Source organism: Cyprinodon tularosa, unplaced genomic scaffold, assembly GCF_016077235.1.
Source record: "Cyprinodon tularosa strain WSP-4 unplaced genomic scaffold, ASM1607723v1 ctg669, whole genome shotgun sequence".
Lineage (NCBI taxonomy): Eukaryota > Metazoa > Chordata > Actinopteri > Cyprinodontiformes > Cyprinodontidae > Cyprinodon > Cyprinodon tularosa.
This window is the reverse complement of record NW_024039417.1, coordinates 270,119-296,919: the sequence shown is the minus strand read 5'-3', so window position 1 is coordinate 296,919 and position 26,801 is coordinate 270,119. Positions and strand designations below refer to the sequence as shown.

At 41.3% G+C, this 26,801-nt stretch overlaps 1 protein-coding gene across 2 annotated transcripts in view; it reads right to left on the bottom strand.

Moving 5' to 3' along the window:
* Positions 1-2,097: 2,097 nt before the first annotated feature.
* Positions 2,098-26,801, bottom strand: part of spire1b (spire-type actin nucleation factor 1b) — a 105,708-nt gene continuing 81,004 nt past the window's right edge. Inside the window, exons 12-17 of one of the 2 annotated variants that reach the window (XM_038267318.1) lie at positions 23,100-23,242; positions 17,025-17,162; positions 4,838-4,908; positions 4,725-4,752; positions 4,342-4,637; positions 2,098-2,895 (exon numbers count right to left, since the gene is read on the bottom strand). In XM_038267318.1, coding sequence (XP_038123246.1) covers positions 2,640-2,895; positions 4,342-4,637; positions 4,725-4,752; positions 4,838-4,908; positions 17,025-17,162; positions 23,100-23,242 — 932 coding nt within the window. In that variant the 3' untranslated portion in view covers positions 2,098-2,639. The remainder of the gene's footprint in view (positions 2,896-4,341; positions 4,638-4,724; positions 4,753-4,837; positions 4,909-17,024; positions 17,163-23,099; positions 23,243-26,801) is intronic. The other variant, XM_038267319.1, reaches the window with a different exon arrangement.

The window sequence follows — 26,801 nt, the reverse complement described above, 5'->3', positions numbered from 1 at the left end:
CAACATTTCCTTTTATTCAATGTTTTCTAAAACCACAACTAGAACATATTCTGTACCTAAGCAGGTGTGAGATTTCAATTAAAACAAGAGTCAAATTAAGCTGGATTTCATTTTAAACCCCAGTTGGTACACATTGAAACAAAAATAAACATTTTCTTTGTGTCTTATTCAGAAAAGGACTTGGGGACTCTGGTTGGGTATTGCAGTACAGTTTATTGTCAATGCTTTCTGCAATCTCTGCAGGTAGTTACAGATTAAAGGTAATACAGACCGAGGGAAAAGGCTAACACTGTAGTACATGCATGTTTCTGCCTGTCACGCCGTGAGGTCCCCTTTACATTTACCTCGGCACACTGCACCAGGAGAGAATTCATTGCCGACATGCGGCTCATCAACCGTGTCACTGTCAGCACTGAGACACAACAACCACCTGATCTACATACAAACAAACCGTCACAAAGTATGTACACCGATGCTAGATGACTCTCCGACACATGAGCGGTCATGAAAGGCAGCTTGTAAGGCAGAAATATATCATGTAGATGCAAAACACGTCCAGGTCTGAAGGCAGATATTATCTCCTCGCACAGACCCTGGATGATGATTAGAAACTGTAAAGGCATTTTAATGATAATCTCTGTGTACATAACAGCTGTGGATTATTTACCGCCTGTACAGTAAACTGGGTTTTATTGTCTGTACATGAGGCATTTAATCTTTACATAATGCAAACATTCTAACACAACAAGTTAACAAAAAAGAAAAGCAAATCAGTTACGCGTATTATATGCTAGCAAATGTCAAGAGGCAACTAAGAATATGTAAAAACTTTTATGAAAATTACTAAAAGATGGATAAAAAACAAAATAAGTTCTTGGTTACATTTGGTTGCAGAATAACAGCAATGATGTCACATTTAGTAGCACTTTAAAATCTCTGCAAAGATCTTTGTAAGAAAAGGGAGTATTTGAAATGAAGCTTGGGATTTGATTTATTCCTGAAAGGAAAAAATATATATAATAGCAATTCAGCGTACATTTAAAAAGACATGCAGATTCAAACTAAAATGGTGAGTAAAATCCTGCCTATTGAGACGTTTGTTGATCTTTTATATTTAACATGTAATGAGGAATCATGGAGAACTAATGCTGCTGAAGTAACAGCTTCCAAAAAAGGGGGAGATTTCTGAAAGAATTCTAAAGGGCTGAGAAATTACTTCCTTTACATCACAAAAAGTAAGCTGAGGTGTTTCAGGCATCTGATCAGGATGTTTCCTCAAGAAGGTTTTTAACTTGTGTGAGAGATATAGGTCCCTTTTGGTCCGGGAAAAGATCAGGTTCCTTCAGAATGGGTTGGAAAGTGGGTGACCTTATCTCATATAACAGAGACCAATGAATGGATGGACAGATTGAAGGCTTTTTATTACCGTGGCAGCAATCCTCCAGGGATGAAGCGTTTTCTTTGGGTGACTCACTGGAACAAACTGTTTCAAACAAAGGATCTTTTTTTCTTTTAATGCTGGCTTTTTATTTAGAGAAAAACAAAAGATTTTTGCATTTTATGGAATAAATTTTGTTCTGTTTTAGAGCAAAGAACACGTTTTGTAAAGGAATATTTGAAAAAAAAAAAAAAGATTTTCAGAGTAACTTTGCTGTTTTCTTAGATTCCAAATTTTTCAAAATTTGTGTTCATATTTCATTTTACTTTTAAAATTTTTTTACAGATTGGATTTTTTCAAATGTAATTTTTTAAGTATCTGTTTCATATTAATTGCATTTTACAGATCACATTCTCTTCATCTCTGGGGGCGGGCCTTCCTCTGGAATGAGGTGTGAAGATGCATTTCTATTGGTCTGCTGGACGTTAGTGATAACGTTCGGAGAAAATAAATAAATGCAACTCAGAAAAAACATTCTGAAAAAGACAAATTTCAAAAATATTTGAAGAAATTTGTAGAAAAAAAAAACACAATATCAAAAAACTTTTGAAAAAATAAATAAAATTGGAAAAAATGCTGTGTTACTCTCAAAAAGGGTACGATTCATTTCTGGATTACATTTCTTTTTTCAAATTTCCATTTAGAAAACTCATTCTTTTTTTCCAAAAAAAAAAAAGAAAATTAATTTCCCTCCACATTTTTCCTTCAGAGGACAGAACAACGCTCTCAGGTGGGCTGACAGCAGCAGTGAGGATACATCTTCCTGAGCAACATCAGCAAATCCCAAAATAGTAGGTGGCTTTTCCTTTTTTTCTTTTAGAAGCAGTCCTGTGCAGAACACACACATACACCCAAATATACATGTAAAAAACTAAATTATAACCCATATAAAATATACAGCTCTATGTTCTGTGTTTTCTGGAGCGTCTCTCTTAGTTGAAGAGAGAATTCCTCTTCCGTATTTGTGCTTTAAAATGAATCTGAGTTGATCTGGACAACACAGTTGTGCCATCAGTGGTGAGATGTCAGGTTCACTTTCACCTCCAGGTTATTTGTGTTAAAGTCAACTGTATACAAGGCTGGGATGGGGTAAAGAACTGACGGAGACTGGTGGTCCTGCAACATGCAGTCATTGTGATGAGGAGGAAAGGAAAACACTTCAGCGGGAGTCACTTGGACCGCCCGGTAAGACGGAGGGGTTTTAGATTTCATTGATGGTCCGTTCAGATGGTCTGTAGCTCTCTGCTCCTGTCGGAGACGACATGTAGAAAGACTGCGTCTTGCGTTTTAAGCGAGCCCTCTTCGTGGCCAGGGACAGGCTGTGCTTGCTGGAGGCGATTATGTCAGAGATGAACTTCTTGCAATCCACACACACCTCCATGGTGGCCCAGTCCTCTGTTAGCTCTGGGGGAAGCTCCAGCTCTTCATGAGACTTTAAAGAGCCATGCTTCGAAAGCCTGCAATAACAAGAGAAAAGGAAAGGATGTTTTAAGGACCTGGAGTGTGAGTCAGATAGTCTGCAGGCTTATGCATCCTTACTTTAGACAAAGTTGATCTTTTCACTTTAGATGTGCAGCAGACACGTTTAAAACATGGTGGACTCGGGACTAGGATTGCCAATCTGAAAGTTTTAGTTTCACTGCAAAGCAAAACAATTTCATGACTTGCAGTTTTATTTTTGTCCAATAGATGTCAGTCAAGGCTTGTTGAAAACACCACACTGCATCAGCCTCCTAGCTCTGATATTAGCTGTTAACATGTGGAGTGAGTTTGATCTATTGTCATAAGCAAAGAACACGTTTTATCATTGTCTCACTTTTATCTCCTCTTTCTTACATCTTTTCTCCTTTTTCATATTTTTCCTTTCTATTTTTCCATTGCAGTGTCCATATAATCTGTAATACTCCCTGCATGAATATATAAAAATATATAAAGCTATTTATATGCATAAATCAAGCCAGACTGCTAGACTACGAAGGAGTGTTAGGGCCAGGCTAGAGATTTTTTTTCTTTCTATTATGAGAATAAAGTTGAATAATTACGAGAATAATGTTGTAACACTAAGAGGATAAAGTCGTGAAATTATTAGATTAACGTTGTAAAATTACGAGAAACAAGTTTTATTTTATGTCAACTCCTAGAAGAAGCACTTTCTTCCCTAGAATGAGGAATGTGGAGCATTATGAGATAGATAGATAGATAGATAGATAGATAGATAGATAGATAGATAGATAGATAGATAGATAGATAGATAGATAGATAGATAGATAGATAGATAGATAGATAGATAGATAGATTAAACAGTAGGGCTCGGCACGGTTCAGTTGTGGCTCGGTTATAAAAAGAGCGCATGAGCAGACCGCGTCATCTCCTATTTACAGTCAGCTGACTCATTTTGCGGGTTTTCCGGTGTGTCCAGGTTTGCGATTCACAGATGTCTTCACAACAGGAACTTTTCCTCGGGCTATTAACAATGAACGGCATTAAAATGGGATGGGATGATGCAGAGACCGAGGCTCTCATTGAAAATTAGGCAGAGGACGCTATCCCACCACATAAATTCCTAAATGTTATGGGTGCTGCCATTTTTGTTTGCATAATTCCCGCCTTAAGAGCTATAATATCGTGGATGGGGGTAGAGGAACCATGCAAGAATGATTTGTAAATGGTTGTAAGAACCAAGCTCAGCAAGGTTTACTGATCCAAGCTTGGTCCGAACTCACCATGGATAGGTTTCAGAGGGATAGTGTAAATGGGGTCTGACCCAGAACTTCATCCTCGAGGGGCAAAAACCCCAAAGGGGCCCAGTCCCTGAGGGTCCCAACCCTATAAGCCATAGTGCCGGGGTCCTATGGAGGTGGGGCTTTTTCTAAGGTGGAATGAAGCATTTTTGTAGTTCTTACTTGGACATGGTCTTCTGAATGCTGTGGCGCTGTTGGCTCCCGGGTGGTTTGTCAGCTTTGGGAGCTACTGTTGCTCCTGTAGCTTTTCCAGCTCCTTTAGATGCTGCTTTGGTAGCTCCTTTCAAAGTTGGGGATGGAGCAACCTCTTTAGGTGCCATTGACGGGCCTGGCCCTCCAGCCACAGAGAGTCCTTGTCCGACAGCAGCCATGGAGATTATTCTGTCTCTGGGCAGAGTGTTGGTAGAGCCGATGGAGTAGATAGGCAGACTGGAATATGGTTTGGATGGAAGCCGCATCTGATTGAAATCGAAGGCAGAAGAGTTATCATATGGACTGAGACCCACTTTTCTGACAGTAAAACAGATTCATTCTGTTTGACATACCTTTTTGCAGCACTGTGAGCACACAGGCCTAAAAACACATAATAGAGCAAAATAGTTATTTAAAAAAACAAACATAAGGATAACTTATATATAAAAAAAAAAAAAAAATTTACTTTTTGCAGAACTGGCAGGTATAGGACCAGGTGAACAAGGAAAACCTTTTGGTTCTACAGCAGAAGCAAAGCTGCAATGAGAGACAGATTTAGGCCACAAAGATTAGTGAAAACCGATTGCACCCAGAATAACAAACATATTTCTGATGTGAAATACACACACTCATTCTAAATAATGGACATTGGGGTAGAAATACATTGGAAAATATATACAGACTCATATGGAGTAAGATGCTACCTCTCATTCCTACCATATAACACTTTTTAAGAGTCTTCCATGATGTTGGGATCTGGAGGTCTGTCCCCCTTCCTCCAGCAGAGGGCGCCCCTTGGTCTCCTGGCGCTGAGCTGAGGACCACACCTGTGATCCATCAGTCATCAGGAGATCAGCTTTATAAGCAGCTGCTGAGCTTCCCTTCCTTGCCAGAGTGTTGCTCCAGTTGGTCAGCGCTTAAGCCTAGATCCACAGTGTAACCCCATGACTTTTGAATCCAGCTTGGATTCTAACCTTTATCTCTGTCTTCTAGGAAACCTGTGTCTCCTCAGAGAAAGCTCAGGACGAGCTAACCTGCCGAGCCGACCCTCAGAGCCAAACCTGAGGATTCTCAGAGAACCTCCAAGCAGCTCTGGGCAAGAGCTGGGAAATCCCAAAGCCAAGGTCTGTTCTTAGTGGACGTGAGACGCTGAAGCAGCAAACGGACTCTGCTGATGAACTCTTCTCCAGATCCAACAGAGACTCTCCCAAAGCTTTATCTGTGCACTCCAAGATTCCAGTGAACCAGTCCCCAGACCTCATCCAGTAATCTGTACTTTCTTCGTGCTTGAGCCTTCAATAAACTTGTTAAACTTTCCTCCCGTCTCAGAGTGTGTTCTGCATGTGGGCTAGGCACCTGAAACCCATCATGACAGAACACTCTGGCCAGACAACTAACCCAGCGGAACCACTCTGGAGGATACTGAAGGATCAGGAAGCTCAGATTCAGAGCCTCGAAACCTCCCTCCGTGAGAGCCACGATGATCAGGCTAGGAGATTTGAGAGCGCCATTCATGATGTCCACGATCGGTTAATGGGGAAACTGGAAAACATCTCTCGTGAGTTAAACACACGATTTGATGTGTTTTTGCAGAATTTTGTCGGTTTTTGCAGTCAATCAACTCCTAGAGCGGAGCCTGTTCAACTTCCTGTTCTGGTACCAGATCCGCCTCTGAGACCGGAGCCAGTCACGTCACTTCCGGAATTCCGTCCATCTCTCCCAGAGAAATTTTCAGGTATCCCAAGCAAATGTAAGGGATTTTTGTTTCAGTGCCGACTTATTTTTCAGAACTCTCCTGGCAGTTTCCCAACTGATCACCAAAAATTAACGTTTATTCTGTCCCAACTAACCGGACGTGCCCTAGAGTGGGCGCAGGCAAGGTTTGCCTCTGAAGACAGCCTTAGATGTGATTTTTCCGAGTTTTCCCAAGTGTTCAACCATGATTCTGACCAAACAATTGACTCTCGTGCTCTGTTGAATCTTAAACAGGGAAATTCCTCAGTAGCAGATTTTTCCATTGACTTCCGGGTTAAAGCTGCAGCCTCAGGCTGGAATGAGTGTGCACTTAAGAGTGCTTTTTTCAACGCCTTAAACGAGAACGTTAAAGATGAACTCGCCACACTCGAGACACCTGAAACTTTGGAGGAATTCATCAGGTTGACAATTAGCTTGGACAACCGTCTTCGAACTAGATCCAAGTCCAAGATTAAGAATCATGTTCTTCCAGTGACTGTTTCTACTGCTAGGAGAAGGGACACCCCTTCCTTTGTTTCTCCCGAAGAGGCGTTCAAATCTGAGAGCCGCGCCCAGCCAGAATCTGAACCCTTCTCTAAAACTCCTTTTGTTCCACCTGCTTCTGAACCAACTGAGGGGGAGCCAATGCAGATTGGTCACACTAGGCTCACACCCGATGAGAGGAAAAGAAGGTATAGAAATAAGCTTTGCATCTATTGTGGTATACCTGGACACTTTGTTTCATCCTGTCCAGCTAAGAAAAGGATTTGGGGCTCTTCTGAAATTTTGAGGAATCAGGTGAAGCGTCAATTAAATAGAAGATCTCCTCATCTTCTGTTACCTACAACCAGGGGCGGATCTAGGATTCTAGGAGATCAGGGGCTTAGCCCTGAGGGTGCAGATGTTGACTCCTTTTTTCCATCTTTTTTTTTTGCCGCCTCGCACACAAAACCATAATTTGTGTGTACTTTAATTTACGCAAGCAGAGAGGCGCTGAGAACCATCTCATCCAACCCAATCAACTTTATTTATATAGCACATTTAAAACAGAAACATGTTGACCAAGTGTTGCAGATATAAAATACATACTAAAATAAAAAAAATCATAAAATAATATAAGAGAATTAAAAAAATATAATAAATACAATGAAATGAAATGGGGAAAATCAGCTAAAACATTAAACAGCACACAGTTCCTTAACTGTGCTTATTCCTCTCTTCACCAACAACAAATCATGTGGATTTGTTGACATGTGTGCATTATTTGCCAAAATTAAAGGAGGGGAACCATATATTTTAGCTGACTGAAATAATCTGTTCCCCCTTTTATGATCTTTATCAAATGTATTTTCTGTTATTTATTTATCTAAAAATTTACAAAAAAAGTTGAAACTAAAACCACTGACATTTTAAATTAAGAATTAAAAATACATTTCATAAAGATCATCAAACAGTGAGATTTATTTGAACTATTTTGGATTTCAAAATATAAAATAATAAATGTTTCAAACATAATATATGAAAAATAATGGAGGATTTGTTTCTTTTTTTCCCATGGGGGAATGGATTATATCAGGTGGCTTAAATATTTAATTTCCCTCTCATAACTCTGGCAAAAAATGATCAAATGTATTCCAAATCCACAGAGTTTGCTGTTGATGAAGAGAGGAATAAACACAGTTAAAGTGTTGCAGGTGAATTAAACCCCCCCCCCCCCCCCCCCGCCCAATAAATAAAGAGCAACTGTTTCCAAATTCCCAAAAATTGTAATGTGTGATATCATGTCATATACTAAAAATTCCCTTAATCCAGTAATCTCTCATATTTCACATTGCCCTTTAAAAACTAAACGGCGTAAGAAGACCTCGTCTACTTATTTATTTTACAATTTTTCAAACAACAGCTGTCGTTTAAACTTGATGCTACAACCTTTACATGATTGTGAGTTATTTTTACCAAGAAATGGATCAGAAGCGCAGATCCGCAAGATGCACCTATCTGGCTTCAATGCGCGCTCCCAATACAGGGAGGACAGATTTAGGGGAACAGAATTTCACAGCAGACCGGGAGAAAAAAAGGCTCTGCTTCACATACCTGGGACATCAGTCTGTTTAGCAACAACTGGTGGTGGTGCTGGTAGTCCAGCTGTTTGCTTTTTAAAAAAGCTTCTGATATCCATTGATATCCGCCACTGGCCTATCCCTGTTTAAATTTGCTGCGCGGAGGTGCATGACTCCTGAAGCTGGCAATTAGAGACTGACACGGGAGTGGATTTTCACTCCTGTCCTGTCCCACTCCCACAGAAAAAAATTGTGTCCCGTCCCGATCCCGGGCCAGAATAGAAATCTAAATCCTGTCCCGTCCCACTCCTGGTGAAATTACTCCCACTCCCATCCCGCTCCCATTCAGAATGACTCCCGCTCCCGCACCACTCCCATTCTTGTTGTTTTTGAGCGCGGGTGAAAAACTCAGAGCGGAAGTTACTATTGGTTTGCTCCCGCTCCCGTCTGCTCCCGTTAATGTTTAATCCTGTACCGTCCCAATCCCGTGATCGTTACTAATACTGACTCCCATCCCACGGGAATTCCACGGGAATCCCGTGACCCGTGGGATTCCCGAAAAAATGTCAGTCTCTACTGGCAATGACGAGAGGGAAACACTTCTTCTTCTGCGTGGCAATGCTACAGGCTGCTTTCCTGCACATGCTGCCACCATCTGGTGAATTCCAGTACTTCACATTTTACTCAGATCAGCTCAAAAGCGAGGATCCGGGGCTTTTGGGGAAACATCAGGGGCTGAAGCCCAAGTAGCCACCCCCTAGATCCGCCTCTGCCTACAACTCTGTTTTGTTCCGATCGGACTCTCACTCTGTCAGCCTTCATAGACTCTGGTTGTGAGAGAAACCTCATTGACTCTAACCTAGTTCGACAGCTGAACATTGAGACCATCCCTCTGAGGAAGCCTCTCAATGTCTCAGCCCAGTGGCGGATCTAGGGGGCGGCTACTTGGGCTGCAGCCCTGGATGTTTCCCCTAGAGCCCCAGATCTCGCTTCTGAGCTGATCTGAGTAAAATGTGCAGTACTGGATTTCACCAGATGGTGGCAGCAAAGGCAGGAAAGCAGCCCGTAGCATTCCCGTGCAGAAGAAGAAGTTCTCACCAATGGCTGTTGCTAAACAGACTGATGTTCCAGGGATGTGAAGCTCTGACTGACTTCCAGACGTTGTTTGTCCCGGTGGTGTATGAGATTCTGTTCCCCTTATTTCGGGAATCGCATTGAAGCCAGAGAGGCGGACATGGCGGATGGGACCATTTTCACGACGCGTCTGATCGATTTCTCACTAAAATCAGCTATAATCATGTCACGGTTGTAACATCCAGTTTAATCAGCAGCTGTTGTTTACAAAATTGTAAAATAAATAAATAGACGAGGTGCTTTAAAGCTATTTTGTGTTATTTTAAACGCCAAGAAAATCGTCTTTTTTCCAACTTCTGTCACTTAAACCTGACAGAAATAAAAGTCAGTCACCAAACAGTTTTCCAACAGTAGTGAGTATTAATCATTTTTCATTGCTGATATCAGAGGATGGAAACTGGCTGATAGCAGGACACAAATATTCCTGAAAAGATGAGAGTGTAGACTTTCTGATTTATCCCGTTCTAATGTAAAATATGACAGATTACTGGATTAAGGACATTCCTAGTATACTACATGATATCACACAAACAATTTTTGAGAATCTGGAAACAGATGCTTTTTACTTCCCAAAGATATGGGAGGAGGAGAGACTTGATGTTTCAGCTGCCTGAAATAATCTGTTCCTCCTCCATAACATGGGATGAAATTAATTTACCTGCACATTTTTAACTGTGTTTATTCCTCTTCATCAACAACAAATCCTCTGGATTTAGTGACATTTGATAATTATTTGCCAAAGTTATGAGGGGGGAATCGTATATTTTAGCCCCCTGATAGAATCCGTTCCCCCTTTGATTATCTTTATGAAATATATTTTCTGTTTAAATGTTTATCTAACAATTCATAAATATTCCAAAAAAAAAAAGTTCAAACCAAAACCACTGGGCATTGTTTTCCAAGTTTGAAGATGTTTCTTAATTCCAAATGTCTGGAGCAATGCTATTGCAGACATTTGGAATTGAGAATTAAAATACATTAAATAAAGATAATCCAACAACTATTTTGGATTTAAAAATATAAAATAATAAAGGTTTTAAACATGATATATGAAAAATAATGACAGTTTCACTGGATTTGTTTATTTTTTTTTCCATGTTATGGGGAAACGGATTCTATCAGGCGGCTAAAATATATGATTTCCCTCTGATAACTTTGGCAAATAATGATCAAATTTGACCAAATCCACAGAGTTTGCTGTTGATGAAGAGAGGGATAAACACAGTTAAAGGTGAATTAATTTCTTCCCATGTAATCGAGGGGGAATTGTTATGTGTGATAGCATGTAGTATAGTAGAAATTTCTTTAATCCAGTAATCTGTCATATTTTACATTAGAACGGGATTTAGAAGAAAGTCTACTCTCTCATCTTCACCCTCGGGGCTAAGCCCCTGATCTTCTAGAATCCTAGATCCTCCCCTGTCTCAGCCATTGATGGAAGGAGTCTACACCAAGTTACCCACAAGACTCAGCCTCTTCTGCTACAAGTTTCTGGTAGTCACCGAGAGACCATAACCTTTTTTGTTTTCCATTCAGCCTGTTCTCCCTTGGTTCTGGGTTATGAGTGGTTGGAGCGACACAACCCTCATATAAACTGGACTCATAGACACGTTGAATCGTGGTCTTCCTCCTGCCAAGCCTCCAGTTGGTCACCCAGTCCCCGCTCCGCCGAACCTACAGGAGTCCCTCTGCGGCCGCTCCGAGCATCCAGGAACCCACGGTGGGCGCCCCAGGATTCCTCGGAGGCTGCACCAGAGTCGTCATGGGCGGCTCTCTCCATGCAGCGGCCAGAGCCACAGTCGGCGGTCCCCTCTGAATCTGCTCCTGTGCCGCAGTGGGTGGCCCCGCTCTGAACCTGTTTCTGAGCTGCTACCGGTGTTCTCCCGGTAAAATTATCTGAGACTTTCTTTGTTTTCATCCACCATAAGTGGATTGTTTTTTGTTCTAGGACTCAGTTTTTTTTTTTTCTTTTTTTTTTTTTTCTTCGCCCACCCTGGGTGGGTTGTTTTTTGTTATGGACTCTGCCTTTTGCCTTCCTTGCCTGGTGCTCCCTCCGCCCACCTTTGGTGGGTTGTTTTTTGTTCCCTTGTTTCCTTAGGTTTGTTCTGAAGCGTCTGGTATCCGCCCTTGAGGGGGGGGTACTGTTGGGATCTGGAGGTCTGTCCCCCTTCCTCCAGCAGAGGGCGCCCCTTGGTCTCCTGGCGCTGAGCTGAGGACCACACCTGTGATCCATCAGTCATCAGGAGATCAGCTTTATAAGCAGCTGCTGAGCTTCCCTTCCTTGCCAGAGTGTTGTTCCAGTTGGTCAGCGCTTAAGCCTAGATCCACAGTGTAACCCCATGACTTTTGAATCCAGCTTGGATTCTAACCTTTATCTCTGTCTTCTAGGAAACCTGTGTCTCCTCAGAGAAAGCTCAGGACGAGCTAACCTGCCGAGCCGACCCTCAGAGCCAAACCTGAGGATTCTCAGAGAACCTCCAAGCAGCTCTGGGCAAGAGCTGGGAAATCCCAAAGCCAAGGTCTGTTCTTAGTGGACGTGAGACGCTGAAGCAGCAAACGGACTCTGCTGATGAACTCTTCTCCACATCCAACAGAGACTCTCCCAAAGCTTTATCTGTGCACTCCAAGATTCCAGTGAACCAGTCCCCAGACCTCATCCAGTAATCTGTACTTTCTTCGTGCTTGAGCCTTCAATAAACTTGTTAAACTTTCCTCCCGTCTCAGAGTGTGTTCTGCATGTGGGCTAGGCACCTGAAACCCATCATGACACATGAGAATTACTTCCTTCAAGACAATTCAATTTAATTTATTAAAGTAGCAGCAGTAGTAGAAGTAACACATGCAGATTAAAGGGACTTAATGCATTTAATTTGGTTAAGTCGGACCAGTCTAAGGAAACCCAGCTGATTTTGAATATAATTCTTAGCAGACCGCAAAACTCCTTTGTAGGGTTGATTTGGATTTTTTTTCAGCCACAGCTTACAGTTTATGGGTAAGCTGCCAACCAATGGGCAGAAGTTGACCCTCTAAGCCACAGCCGTTCCTCATTTGCATCATGAGGCAGAAATGCATACAGAAATGTAAAAACGACAGGCAGAAATAAATACCATAGAAGGCATAAATTGGGTAAAAAATAATACAAAGGAAGAATAAAACAGACAAAAATATTATAACAAGCACGTAAATAAATACTTAAAAAAAAGTAATTAATAAATAAAGTTGAAGATTATAACGGACAATAAATAAATAAGGTAATAATTACAAAGGCAAATAAATAAAGAAGCTAATTAAAAGAGATGTATACATTTATGTCTCACTGTATAATTTAACGGACGCTTCACATCAGACGCTGCACCAATACGCCTATCGATCTCCCGCTCCACCTTCCCCTCAATCGTGAACAAGACCCCAAGATACTTAAACTCCACTAGGGGCAGTACATCCTTCCCAACCTGGAGAAGGTACCCTCTACCCTTTTCCGGCTTTTCCGGATTTAGAGGCACTGATCCTTATCTGGGCCGCTTCACACTTGGCTGCAATCGCTCCAGTGAGAGCTGTAGATAACACCCTGATAAAGCCAATAGAACCACATCATCTGGGAATAACAGAAACGAGATCCTAAGGCCACCAAAACGGATCCCTTCAACACCTTGGCTGCGCCTAGAAATTCTGTCCATAAAAGTTATGAACAGAATCGGTGACAAAGGGCAACCTTGGCGGAATCCAACCCTCACCGGAAACGAGTCTGACTTACTGCCGGCAATGCAGACCAGGCTCTGACACCGGTCTTACAGAGACCTAACAGCCCCTATTTTATGGCCCGGTACTCCATACTCCCGGAGTACCCCCCACAGGACCCCCCGAGGAACACGGTCGAATGCATTCTCCAGATCAACAAAACACATGTAGACTGTTTGGGCAAGCTCCCATGCACCCTCCAGAATCCTGCTGAGGGTATAGAGCTGATCCAGTGTTCCACGGCCAGGACGCATCCGATTACTGGTCAATCTACGTTCCTACCCTCATCTATGGTCATGAGCTTTGGGTCATGACCGAAAGGCCGAGATACCAGATACAAGCGGTTGAAATGAGTTTTCTCCGTAATGTGTCTGGGCTCTCCCTTAGAGATAGGGTGAGGAGCTCAGTCATCCGGGCAGGACTTATGCTGCGTTCACACCGGGGGCAGCAAAAGCAGCAAAATCGCGTCTGCTGCTTCATTTTTGCTGCTTGTACCAGTTAGTTCTGACGCGCGGCTGAAGCAGCTTTGCTGCTCTGCCTGCGCGGTCCAAAAGTGGCTCTGACGCGCGTCGGGCGGAGCTTCACTATCCTTTCTCTGCCTTGCAGCTATATTTGCTGTGATCAGTGGGAATAAAGTAGTTTTAATATGTTTTTAAGTGAGAAAATACACCTGAAAACTTCATCACTGCAGTCAGTTCATCCAGATTACGATCCTGCCTCCCAATATTATTTCTGTCGGAGCCGCTCAGACCCCCACATACCGGCGGTGCGCCGACAAAAGGAATCCATTCATCAGCAGCCTCTGGCGGGTCGCCTCCTCGCGGTTCACCGCGGCGGCTGGTAGGTGTTTTTCATCTAAATAATCCGATCTGCAGGCACCACAATAATAAAAGCGAACATATTCTGCCGGCAGATGTATATATTTTAAGTTAATTATGCGTTAATAAACTGTTTAAGAGGAGTAATCAGAGCGGTCTGTGTCATCAGCGCTGTGTCTCTCTCCCAGCCAGCTCCCAGATCAGCTTCTCTGATTTATTGACGCGGCGCGTCGAGCAGCAAAAATTCAATTTTTCCATCTCGAGCAGCAACGCGTTTGCGGCGCGTCACGGGCGTCAGATGCCAAAACGCGCCCGACGCGCTGCTTCAGCTGCTCAGACGCGCTGCGCCTGCTGCTCAAAACGCGCCCGACGCGCTGCTTCAGCTGCTCAGACGCGCTGCGCTTGCTGCTCGAAACGCGCCGCAGGACCTTTTGCTGCGCCTTGACACGCATCAACCATTGACTTTGCATGTAAACTCGCTGCTTCTGTCGCGCCAGCTGCCCCCGGTGTGAACGCAGCATTAGAGTAGAGCCGCTGCCCCTCCACATGGAGAGGAGCCAGTTGAGGTGACTCGGGCATCTGATTAGGATGCCTCCTTGACGTCTCCCTGGTGAGGTGTTCCAGGCACGTCCCAATGGGAGGAGGCCCAGGGGGAGACCCAGGACACGCTGGAGGGACTATGTTTCTTCGCTGGCCTGGGAGTGCCTTGGGATTCCCCCGGAGTTGCTGGCCCAAGTGGCTGGGGAGAGGGACGTCTGGCCCTCCCTACTGACGCTGCTACCTCCGGCGACCCGATCTCGGATAAGCGGAAGAAGATGGATGGATGGATATATAATTTAATTTCTACCCACATTTATTTGTTTATTTTATGTTTGAGGGCAATTAATTTTATTTTATTTTTTATTTTAAAAACAAAGATAAGACAAGATGTTCTCAGAGAGATGGAAACAGAACAAATCAATGGTGCTGCAATACCTGGACCTAAAACAAACTTGTCTTGAGTTCTTGAAATCCCAGAATCAGAGAATGTTTTTTTTTTTTTTTTTTTTTAATAGAGGAGAATAAGAATAATCCTAGATATCTTTTTAATACAGTTGCGAAACTGACACAGAGCCATAGCTCTTTTGAACCGTCCATTCCACCTGCTCTTAGCAGCAATGATCTTATGGGATTCTTTATAAATAAGATTGATCTCATTGAAAATAAGATTAGCTCTAACTATGATTGGTTTATCTCTGGAAGGTGAGGCAGCATCTGAGGTAGCCATAGAATCTGAACCGGGTTTAGACTGCCATAAACCAGTTGAAATTTCAGAGTTAGCAAAACTATTGTCTTCATCTAAGCCTTCAACTTGAATGTTAGGACCAGTTCCAACCAGGTTATTTAAGGAGGTATTCCCTTTGATCTCCTCCTCCATTTTATGTGTGATTAATCCATCTCTGTTACAGGGATATGTACCAAAGGCTTTTAAGGTTGCTGTAATTAAACCTTTGCTTAATAAACCGTCTCTCACTTGTTCAATTATAGACCTATATCCAATCTTTCTTTCTTATCTAAAATTCTTGAGAAAGTAGTTGCCAAACAAGTTTGCGATCACTTACACCATGATGAACTTTCTGAAGAGTTTCAGTCTGGCTTTAGAGCTCATCATAGCACTGAAACAGCTCTGGTGAAAGTTGCTAATGATATTCTCATGGCCTCAGAAAATGGACTTGTATCTGTGCTCGTCCTGTTGGATCTCAGTGCTGCACTTGATACAGTTGACCATAATATTCTTTTAGAAAGACTTGAATATTTTATTGGAATTAAAGGTACATTACTCTTCCTCGTGCTCAAAGGTTACCTGTGGAGTACCACAGGGATCAGTGCTAGGACCAATTCTCTTTACTTTATACATGCTCCCAATTGGTAGAATTATTAGACAGCATGGGATTAATTTTCACTGTTATGCTGATGATACTCAGCTATATCTGTCTATAAATCCAGATGATTACAGGCATGTATGGACGACATTAAACACCTGAATGACTCTTAACTTTCTGCTTCTCAACAGAGAAAACAGAAGTTATAGTCTTTGGACCAAAGTCTTCGAAAGATAAGCTGATTAGTTAGTCACTTCATTTGGATGGGATTAAACTGATTTAAAATAATAAAGTAAAAAATCTTGGTGTTATTGTTAATCTGTCATTTAAATCCAATACCAAAGAGGTTTCTAGAATTTCCTTCTTTCATTTGCAGAATATTGCAAAAAAAAATATATATATATCCTGTCCAGGGGTGATGCTGAGAAACTAGTCCATACATTTGTTACTTCAAGGCTGGACTATTGTAATTCTTTACTATCAGGAAGTCCACAAACTGTAGTTAAAAGCCTTCAGCTGATCCAAAATGCTGCAGCCAGAGTTCTGATGAAAATTAAAAAGAGAGATCATATCTCTCCTATTCTAGCTTCTCTTTATTGGCTTCCTGTTAAATCCAGAATAGAATTTAAAATCCTCCTTCTCACATATAAAGCCTTAAATGGCCAAGCTCCATCTGATATCAGAGATCTGATTGTTCCTTATGTTCCTAACAGAGCACTTCGCTCTCAATCTGCAGGTTTACTAGTGGTTCCTAAAATCTCTAAAAGTAGAATGGGAGGCAGATCTTTTAGTTATCAGGCTCCTCTCCTGTGGAACCAAATACCAGTTTTAATCCGTGAGGCAGACACCCTGTCTACTTTTAAGGCTAGGCTTAAAACGTTCCTTTTTGATAAAGCTTATACATAGTTAGAGTGGCTCAGGTTATCCTGAACTATCTCTATAGTTATGCTGCTATAGGCTTAGACTGCTTAATGACATAGGGACCCCTATTTCAGACCCACAAAATTGCTGCTGAATTGCTGCATAGTCCGATTAAAATGGACCTGGGCTCTATCTCGGTCGGATCTACGCAGCCCCCTTGGTTGAAATCGTGTTGGGTGTGATCGTCCCCATTGACTTTCAATGAGCGCTTAACGCAAAAACCTCGCCCCGACACGATTTTCTGTCGAAACTGAAATCTGCTTTGGTGTTCTGGCCTTAAAACTATCTGGGTTAGATCTTTGACATTTGAGCTAAGCTCTGGTAGAAATCAGATGTTAAAATGATGTGTGGAGAAAGCCGTGAGCATGAGGTAGATTTATTGTTACCTTTCCCTTCTTCATGGCATTGTAGATTTCTTTGTACTGTTGGAATTTCTCAAGCTCTGCTTTCACCAGCACCTGCCGGATGTGCATCACTTCTTCCACAGTCAGAGACAGACACTCCACAGGGAAACAAAACTCCTCCTGCAAACACAAAACACACATTAACCCTCATCCAAAACCTAACTTTTTCACTGCTAAAGGTCTACTTAGACCCTTTCATCAGAGAAAAGAAAAGGCTCAAGTAAACTCTAAAGCAGTGTTTTCTAACCATGGACATCAGGACACAGTGCTGTTAATGTTTTACATGTCTCTCTGTTTTAATTCCCCAGATTGAGGTGACTGCAAGTTAAAAAAGCCTTTCAGTCATCCATCAATTAAAAGATTTCCCGTACCAGGGAAACCTGTAGGGCAGTTTGCCTTCAGCTACGGGGTTGAAAACTCTGCATAGTTTGTAATCTGGCCTTCATTACTGTGACTACACGTCCCCGATTTCCAGGGACAGTCCCAGTATTGGACCACCTGTCCCCAGGCAACAGTTGTCCCCAGAAATGTCCCAGATTTACTGTTTTATGAATGAAGGGTTAAATATTACATGTAGACTGTTATAACGGTTGTCATGATCTGGCCTGATTCCTATAAGGGCCAGATCATTTAATTTGTTTTCCTGTTAGTCTGTCAGTGTTTTCAGTTTTAATCCATGGTTGAAGTCCTGGATCCTGCCGGCCAGTGGAAAGAAGGTTTTGCGTCTGTCTTGTCTCCTGATCGTCCACTGTTCCTCCCCTGCTGAGTCCTCAGGGTTTTTAGCTCTATATGTGGGGAGGCTCAGTTTTAATCTCAGTAAGCCTGGCTCCAAGGAGATGACCAGTTTAAAGGTCCTGCATCGAGTTCTGGTTCCACGTCCTGTCTTGGCTACCCTCTGCCACTGAGCCTGCCCGTCTGCACCTGATCCTGTCTGCTCCTATGCATGTCCGTCTGGTCACGCTTCTGGACTCTGTCAGACTCCGAACCTGCCTGGGAGCTGGTGGATTACCTGGAAGCCTGAATGCTGTCACCTGTCTGTTCCTGCCTGATCTGGATCCTGTCACCTGTCTGCTCCTGCCCGATCTGTAACCCTGTCCAGGATCGGCTTCCTCCGGGTCCTCCGGGACTGCAGCCCCGAGGACGCACTGGGTGACGCGCGCCGCATCAATCTACAGTCCAGCGGCTGGATTGCGCCCCTTTCCAGGGAGATGGACTGGACTGTTAAACCAGGTAAGTGACCAACTCAGATAATCATCTTCAGTCAGATGATCGTGGTCAATTACCTGTGTTTCTCCCATGAACAGAGTGTCTGAACTGCAGTCGCCGCGAGCCACAGATCCAACAGCTCCACGTTTTTGTTTGTTTGTCTTTATTTCAATAAACATTTTGTACTTTCCTACTGACTGTCTCTCCTTGAATAATGGGTCAATTTGTCCCGTTTCATGAGAAAGGTAGAAAGTGCAAGTAAGCATGTTACACGCAGACACAGCTGTTAGCTAGCTGGTTGCGCTGCTGTTAATATAAAACGAGGAACAGAGCATAACAGTTTTAAACCAGAGGAAGATGTGGAAGTTCATTCACAGCCGGTTGCAGCTGATGGGAAGCTGCCCTGTGTTATGGTGAGTGTGTTAATTGATTCCTTCAATGTGGATTGGGATGATCCCTTTGATAAATGTTTATTTAAAGAATAAAATAGGGCTTCTTTGTATGTTGTTAATACTGAACACTGGAAATGTGACATAAACCAAGCTAATCAACAAAAATAAGACAAGACCATCGGCTGCAGCAGGCATGAGTAAATAGTCTTAGATAAAATAAAGCAGAATGAGCGAAACTCCTGTTAAGGCGCTAATCTGGAACAGTGGTTCTCCAGGGCTCAACAAGGGTTTGCCTAAAGATGTATCGCAACTGATTGGGGACCTTTAGTTTATATTTTCAGATAGTTATCATAAGCAGGGTTAGTTGAAGTAGTTTTGCTGATTTATGGTTATGCTTTATGAGCATATACTTCCAGGCTTAGTTGTGCTTTTCTACCACTCAGTTTGGATAAATGAAAGTTCCTCACGAAAAAATGGGAGGAAGTAAAAGGAAAACTGAATGAGACAAAATCTGCTATGATCTGATAATGATGGTGTCAGTGGTAACCAGTAATTTAATGGCCATTTATTTAGTTGTTTTGGCTTGTAACCTCAAATATTGTGGTAATTAGCTTTTTTAGTATGTAATCAGGTGAAATCATAATAACATATAATAACAGTAATAATATGTGTGATTCCACAATAATCCCAGTATCTCATCTAAAAATAATCAACTTCCAATAGGTTTGTAAAAAAAAAAAAAAAAAAAAAAAATCTTACCTAAACTTTTTGTTTTCAGTCATACATTCTAATGTTTTTCGAAGGGACTGTTATTATATTATGTTTCTGTTTTAGAATAATGTAAGATTGATGAAAGAGGAGAGAGAATGACGGGAAGTTGGACCATTTAGGTCCAACTTTTGTCTTTAAAAATATCTTAAAAATTGAAAGAATTGGGGGGCAATACATTTTTTTGCAGCGTTTATTTATTTCTGTATATATTTTTAATTATGACAGGATTAGTCCTCCATACTGCAAGTACCAGAATATACAATCAAATATTTTTGTCAGCAGGTTTTTAGCATTTTTAGTTAATTTGGGTATATACACTGTTTGGCCATACTGTAGTTAATAATAACATATTTTAGTGCAGCAATAAGGATCAGAGCTCGATTTCTGTTCTTGATCATAACATCAGGCTTTTTTTTTTTTTTACCTTTCAAGTTTAACCCCTTGATATTTGTTTATTTTTCACATGCAGAAGCTCTGCAGAAATGACAGCAGGTAGTGTTAGTTTCTCCCCAAAAAATTCCTGGATCAGCTTTTCAGATTGGTTGACGCTCCGCCATCCAGTGGCAAAAGTTAAATTTTCTAAACTCCAGTGTCAATGCTTGGACGCCAGAACGCTCGGATGTGCTGCTCTCAACGTTTGGAAACGCCGCTGGGCCTCTTGACAGCGTCACCCATAGACTTTTCACGTAAATCAGAAGTTTCGATGGTGACAATGCACCCAGTTGGAACACACAATAAGCATTACCTCATAAACACAACAACAACCCTTTTGGGGTTTTGGGCGTCAAAGCATGTGATTTACATGCAAAGTCTATGTGGGATGGCATCGAGAGTTCCAACGTGTCTGAGCGTCGTGTCTGAGTATTGGGAGAGGTGCATCTGAGCATTCTGGTTATGGAGCATCTGAGCATTCGATCCTGGAGTCCAGAAAATGTAACTTTTGCAGCTTGTCAACCAATCTGAAAAGCTGATTGTGGAGTTTTACGGGGAGATAGACACTAGAGGCAAGCTGTTATCACTTCTGCAGAGCTGCATATAAAAGATTAATAATTAAATATAAATGGGTTAAACTCCGAAGGTTTAAACAAAAAAAAAAAATTGATTGTTATGTACAATCCAGGGAAAGAGAGCAAGCTCCAATCAATTCATTCAATAGAGTTAAAGAACAATCCACTGGACTTTGTTTCCAAGTTTTAAGATGTTTCGGGACATTTTGAATTGAAAAAGCTTCCTGATTGAAAGATTAAGTGATTGAAAGCTTGAATGATTTTTAAAATCTCATAGGCCTTTAGGTTCTCTTGGTCAGGGGACACTGCGACCCAAACACTGTACTCCTCATCTCCAGTGTACTTCTCGTAGATGTAGAGCAAAACCTGTTGCGGAAAAAATCTTCTACACAGTCTCTATTTGGGATTGTTACTTGTTCATCGTCAGACTTAAATATCAGTTGTCCACAAATCAGGTAGGTGAAAGTTAACTGAAGGATTTTATTTAGTTGGAGTTTTAACAAAATGTTATGTACTGTGTCAAATGAAGGAGAATTACAATATAACAAGCTCCTCATTTAATGGTTTTTAGCTGACACTCGTTTTTACATTAAAGCTACAGTGTGTAATTTTCAGCGACATCTAACATCCAGACTGCAGACCGCAGCAACATGAACATCTCCCCCCCACCGCTTCTCCCCCCAACAGTACGGCGAGCGTTACGGGACAAAATGTCTTCCACGACGTCCGCATCACCTAACTTCTCAAGTGATGAGGTTTGTTTACATAGATAATTTTACAGATAGTATTTCATTAGTCTGTTTGTTCAGTACCGTCTCAGTTCATCTCTCTCAACTTGCCGTAGTTACTTTTGAGCGGAATGGGAGATCTCGCAATCGCTAGTTTTTTTGGCTCTGCGCTGCCGTCGCGCAAAGATGTCTGCCTCCATGGCTGCGAGACCCGCTCCTATGTAATTATAAATAACGAATTCTAAGGCAACGCAAATATTAAGGTTAAGAGGCTGAGCTCGTAGATGATGATAAATAACATAGTTATGTATAATATATTACATTTCTGACTGTATATCCCTGTAATTATTACACACTGTAGCTTTAATAGTGTTTTTTTAACTGAAACTTGTTTTACGTCAAAACCTGTTACGTCAAAACCTGTTGCGGAAAAAATCTTCTACACAGTCTCTATTTGGGATTGTTACTTGTTCATCGTCAGACTTAAATATCAGTTGTCCACAAATCAGGTAGGTGAAAGTGGTTTTCATCAGAAGTTAGCAATTGCCCGCAAATGACTGAGGACAGACGGTACAAATGTGTTCCACATTTTGTAGGGATGTCAGTGGTTGGACAAGGAATCACAGCAGTTGACATTATGCTCCTAGTGGGGGACTGTTTCACACAAAGGGCTATCACATCAGTATCACCGAAGAAGCATTTTCTTTTTAGGGTGGAGTTGCATACTTTACAGTGCTTTTGCTGGCCCTTACCAAACCAACATTTAGGAAGAGAAGTGGTGGTGCCTTTGCCTTTGTGGAAGCATGTTTTTCCTCGGCCTAATTAGGGTGAAAGGAAGGCAAGGAGTGATAAAAGATAAGTGTTTAAAGTTTCCTCATCCTCCTTCATGCCGTGAACAGAAGACAGCTGTTCTAGTATATTGCACGGCTTTACCATATTAACAGGAGAAGCTGCGCAAGTGAAGTTAGATACTGTTGTCGGACAACATGCGGTAATTTATAAATGTTTCAAATCAGGTTGGGTCCGGATTAGAAAGCAGGAGCCGGACCCACCTGCTAATCCGTGCTAATCCGTGACCCCTTCTAAACCTTTTATTCAATTTTATTTCAAAGCTTCAACTCTGGATTATATTTATTTTTACTTTTTCAAAATTTCAATACAAAAAAAATAAAAAATTCTTTGGTTGCAACAATAATGGAGCAAAATTTCTTCCATAATTCACCACATCTTGACCCTTCTAAACTTTCTGAGTTCATGAAACACAAACAAACATTCCATAAAGAAGGGGTGAACGTAAAGCCTCATACATATGAAATGTTACTGGATTTTGTTTCGTGAAGTTTAGACCCAGAGTCAGAATGTTCTGCAAACCAACAAGAAAGCAGCTTCACTTTAATCCACAATCAATGTTCAAAAAAAGCCAAGAAGCCAATGATTCTGGTTAGTAGATTTGTGCTACGTAAGAAGCTTCATTCTACTGTAGAAGACGGGTCTCTAAAAAAGGATTAGGGCGGGATGGCCAGCTTTAGTTAAACTACCAGGACTGACAGAAAGGAGGCTGGCAAACCTTAACCCATTCTCCTCGTCCGATGCAAACGCTTCTGAATAAAACAAAAAGTGCCTTGGCCAACCCCAACACAAACGCCTCAGTGGGGTGGAAGCTCTGCAGAGAGAGGAGAGCGAAGCGAGAGGAGAAGAGGAAGAGGGAAGGGATCCAGAAAGGAAACAAGGCTTTCATCTCAACCTGAATATGAAGAAGGTTGAGGGAGAGAAGCTGTTAAACATTTGGGTTGAATAACTGATTGTATTTAATAGAAAGATTAAGCAAAGATATACTGTATGATAGAACCAGAATGAAGAGGCCACTTCAAATCCAACAAACTTGTAGAAAAACCAACTTCCTCACAGCATTTCTCAGCTTAGGAGTGAAAGGATGTGGGTTTCCTCGCTCACCAGAGACTTGGAGTTCTGTTTGGACGGAGGCTGGAACTGCCGGACAGTGGTGGGCGTTTCCTTCTCGATGGAGTGTCTCCTCTGGGGGGTCTGACGCCTCTCAGGCTGCGGTGTGGAGGAGATGGGCAGGAACATGGGAGGGGCTGGTGTTCAGGGATGACAAACGAAGTGATGAGCAGTTAATACTATTATCAGCAGACCTTTTCCAAATGCAGTACTTAAAAGGATCCATCACTAGTTTTAACAATTCATTTTATTTAGGAAATATTTATTTTAGATGCAAATACAATACAGTAAACAATATACTGTAAGCAGATTATGTTTGTGAGATATTGAGAATTATCCAGTTTTAAAAAAATATAGAGAATTATCTAGTTTAGGATTGGGGGCAAAATACGAGGATTGTTCTGCTTCTCATGAACTTTAGAAAAAAGCACCCCAGTGGAGGACTTTATACAAGCCTCCAATTAAAAAACAAACTGGTGATCTGCAATGGAGGATTTTACACTGTGCCATCGCCACAAACTCGCTTTTAGCAGTTATTAATTGGGGTGTTTCTAACGAGACTCCTCCCTCTTGTTGCCTCATTTTTATGGAGTCAACAAGACAATTTTTAACCTCTTAAAGAGTTTTTAGTCTTTTTGGGACAATTTTTACAAACACTCAATTTATAGGAGGAGTTTGCCAAAACAGAAGAAACAAGCCAAAGGCCTGTCTTCTACGTAAATGTTCAATCAGTGAAGCAAAGATGGCAATTTACCTTTCCTGCAGATACTGCAGGAGGGACCTCACCTTGATGCTGTGGCTCTGTGGAGGTTGTGGAAGCATATTTTTCCTTGGCCTATTTGTGAGATAAAATATTTTGAGTGTGCCGTTTCTCTGGCTAAATAGGGGTGATTGTTTAGAAGTCTGGTACCAGTCTGTATGCTGGAGTTATATAGAGAGTTAAGATTGGGGATGACAGAAAACAGTTTCCTTCCTACTCTAGACAAGGGTGAAGGGAGGGTCATGAGAGATAAGAATGAGTTCACACAGCCTCCTTCAGCTGTGAACAGGAGACCTGTTCTGAGTGTTTATCTGGCTAAAATCTGTCCTTGATGAATTGAAGTGCTTTTTTCTTGGGAACAACCAAATGCTCATGTGTGAGAAAGTTCTTTATGTAGGGGTGGGATAGCTCCAATGGAGAGTGTGTGTGTGTGTATTGGGAATTGCTATATAAATGTATGTACTGAGGTTGCCTCAGTCAGCGCTATACCTCTCTGTCTGAGGACGTTAAATAAATTTGAACCTTTTTTTTTTGCATGAAATGCCTCTGTCTCAGCTTCCTAACTCCATAAGGTGCAACATTAAAGCCAGAATAGGGCTGGAGTTTCACTTCCACAGAACCACACCGAACATGAAGGATTTTATTTAGTTGGAGTTTTAACAAAATGTTATGTACTGTGTCAAATGAAGGAGAATTACAATATAACAAGCTCCTCATTTAATGGTTTTTAGCTGACACTCGTTTTTACATTAAAGCTACAGTGTGTAATTTTCAGCGACATCTAACATCCAGACTGCAGACCGCAGCAACATGAACATCTCCCCCCCACCGCTTCTCCCCCCAACAGTACGGCGAGCGTTACGGGACAAAATGTCTTCCACGACGTCCGCATCACCTAACTTCTCAAGTGATGAGGTTTGTTTACATAGATAATTTTACAGATAGTATTTCATTAGTCTGTGTGTTCAGTACCGTCTCAGTTCATCTCTCTCAACTTGCCGTAGTTACTTTTGAGCGGAATGGGCGATCTCGCAATCGCTAGTTTGTTGGCTCTGCGCTGCCGTAGCGCAAAGATGTCTGCCTCCATGGCTGCGAGACCCGCTCCTATGTAATTATAAATAACGAATTCTAAGGCAACGCAAATATTAAGGTTAAGAGGCTGAGCTCGTAGATGATGATAAATAACATAGTTATGTATAATATATTACATTTCTGACTGTATATCCCTGTAATTATTACACACTGTAGCTTTAATAGTGTTTTTTTAACTGAAACTTGTTTTACGTCAATAATTGTTTATATTGTTTGTATTGGTAAATACAGTTTTGTTAAAAGTCAAAATAAGTCTCATGGTCTTCTCTTTATTCCCGGTTTCTGTTTGGTGCTACACACTGACTGTTGTCCCTCCTGGTGCGCGAAATCTGCTGGGTTGGGTAAGTGCTTTTTTTTTTTATCATTGGGACAAAGACACAAGAATAAATTACACACAAAAAAAAGAAAAACAACTGGGCAAGAGTGTATTTTTTAGTACATTAAGTTCATCAAGGTTGGAGCTTATAGCCAACTGTAATTTATGAATAATTGTGGAAGTAACTTGCAAAGTCAAAATAATAGACTGGTCAAAGCAATAGAATAGAAAAGAATAGCATAGAGTAGAATAGAAAATCCTTTTATTGTCCCATAATCGGGAAATTCTGGTGTTACAGCAGCAAAAAGAATATAGAAAAAATGGTCACACAAATATTGACCTTAGAAAAAATTTATAAGAATAACATAATAGTGAAGAGTTAAAAATAAACAACTAAAATACTGTACTGTGTGTTTTACTAATATAAATACTGTGCACCTGGAGAATCAATAACCAATATAAAGCTGTGGACATTTTTACAGTAATGGATATTTGAAAATAGCAGCAACATCAGAGATGTGCAAAATGACAGCAGCATGTTAGTTAACTGACTAAGATAGAAACTGTGCAAAATCAACATAAATGTAACAAGTTATTGAGGTTTTTGGGAACAGTGGTGGTTATAAAGTGTTCCAGCTGCTGGGAGGAAAGATCTGTGATAACGCTCCATGGTGCATTCAGGGTGCAGCAGTCTGTCCCTGAAGGAGATTTCTAGTTCAGCAACAGCTTCATGCATGGATGTGGGAGACATCATCCAACAGAGATGTTAATTTAGAGGACCTCCCTGTTCAGCCAAGCCAACAATACCCTCTAATGACACCCCTTTCAGAGACAAAGACAGATATCAGGTATTGCAGGCTAACAAAGAACCAAATGACTGCCAAGAACCCAAGAGTTTGTTTCGGTCCACTCTATAAAGCCTCAAACTCAACACTATTTCTGACATTTTAAATTGAAAAAGTTTCCTGGATGGGAAGTGAAACGTCTTCAAACTTGGAAACAAAGTCCAGTGAATTGTTTTTAACTTTTTTTTAAAGCAGAAATAGCATTTCTAAATATTGCCTCCAATAAAGTGTTATGGTTCTCCCCATTTGTAACTCTGAGTTTTTTGTTATCAGTTGTTCTGTTTTGTTCTTTGGTTTATTTTCCATTACAGTGAACCCTCGTTTATCGCGGGGGGTTACGTTCCAAAAAGAACCCACGATAGGCCAAATCCGTGATGTAGAAACCTTTATTTTTTTACAGTTATTGTACAGTGAAATACTCCTTAGAACATTGGAATCAAGGAACAATAACTTTTTACAGGCCCAAGCATTTTTTTAACAAAAAAAAGTACTATATAAACATTTGTTGTTGTTTTTTTTTTTTACAAATAACTACTGTACTGTACTGTAAAATAATATAGTTATAAATAAAAACTTTATTCATCAATACGAACTGAAGGGTTAATATTGCGGGGATCAGCATAGCCCCGTCGTGACTGATTGGAACGGGAGAAAATGAAAAATGACTATGAAAAAAAATACAA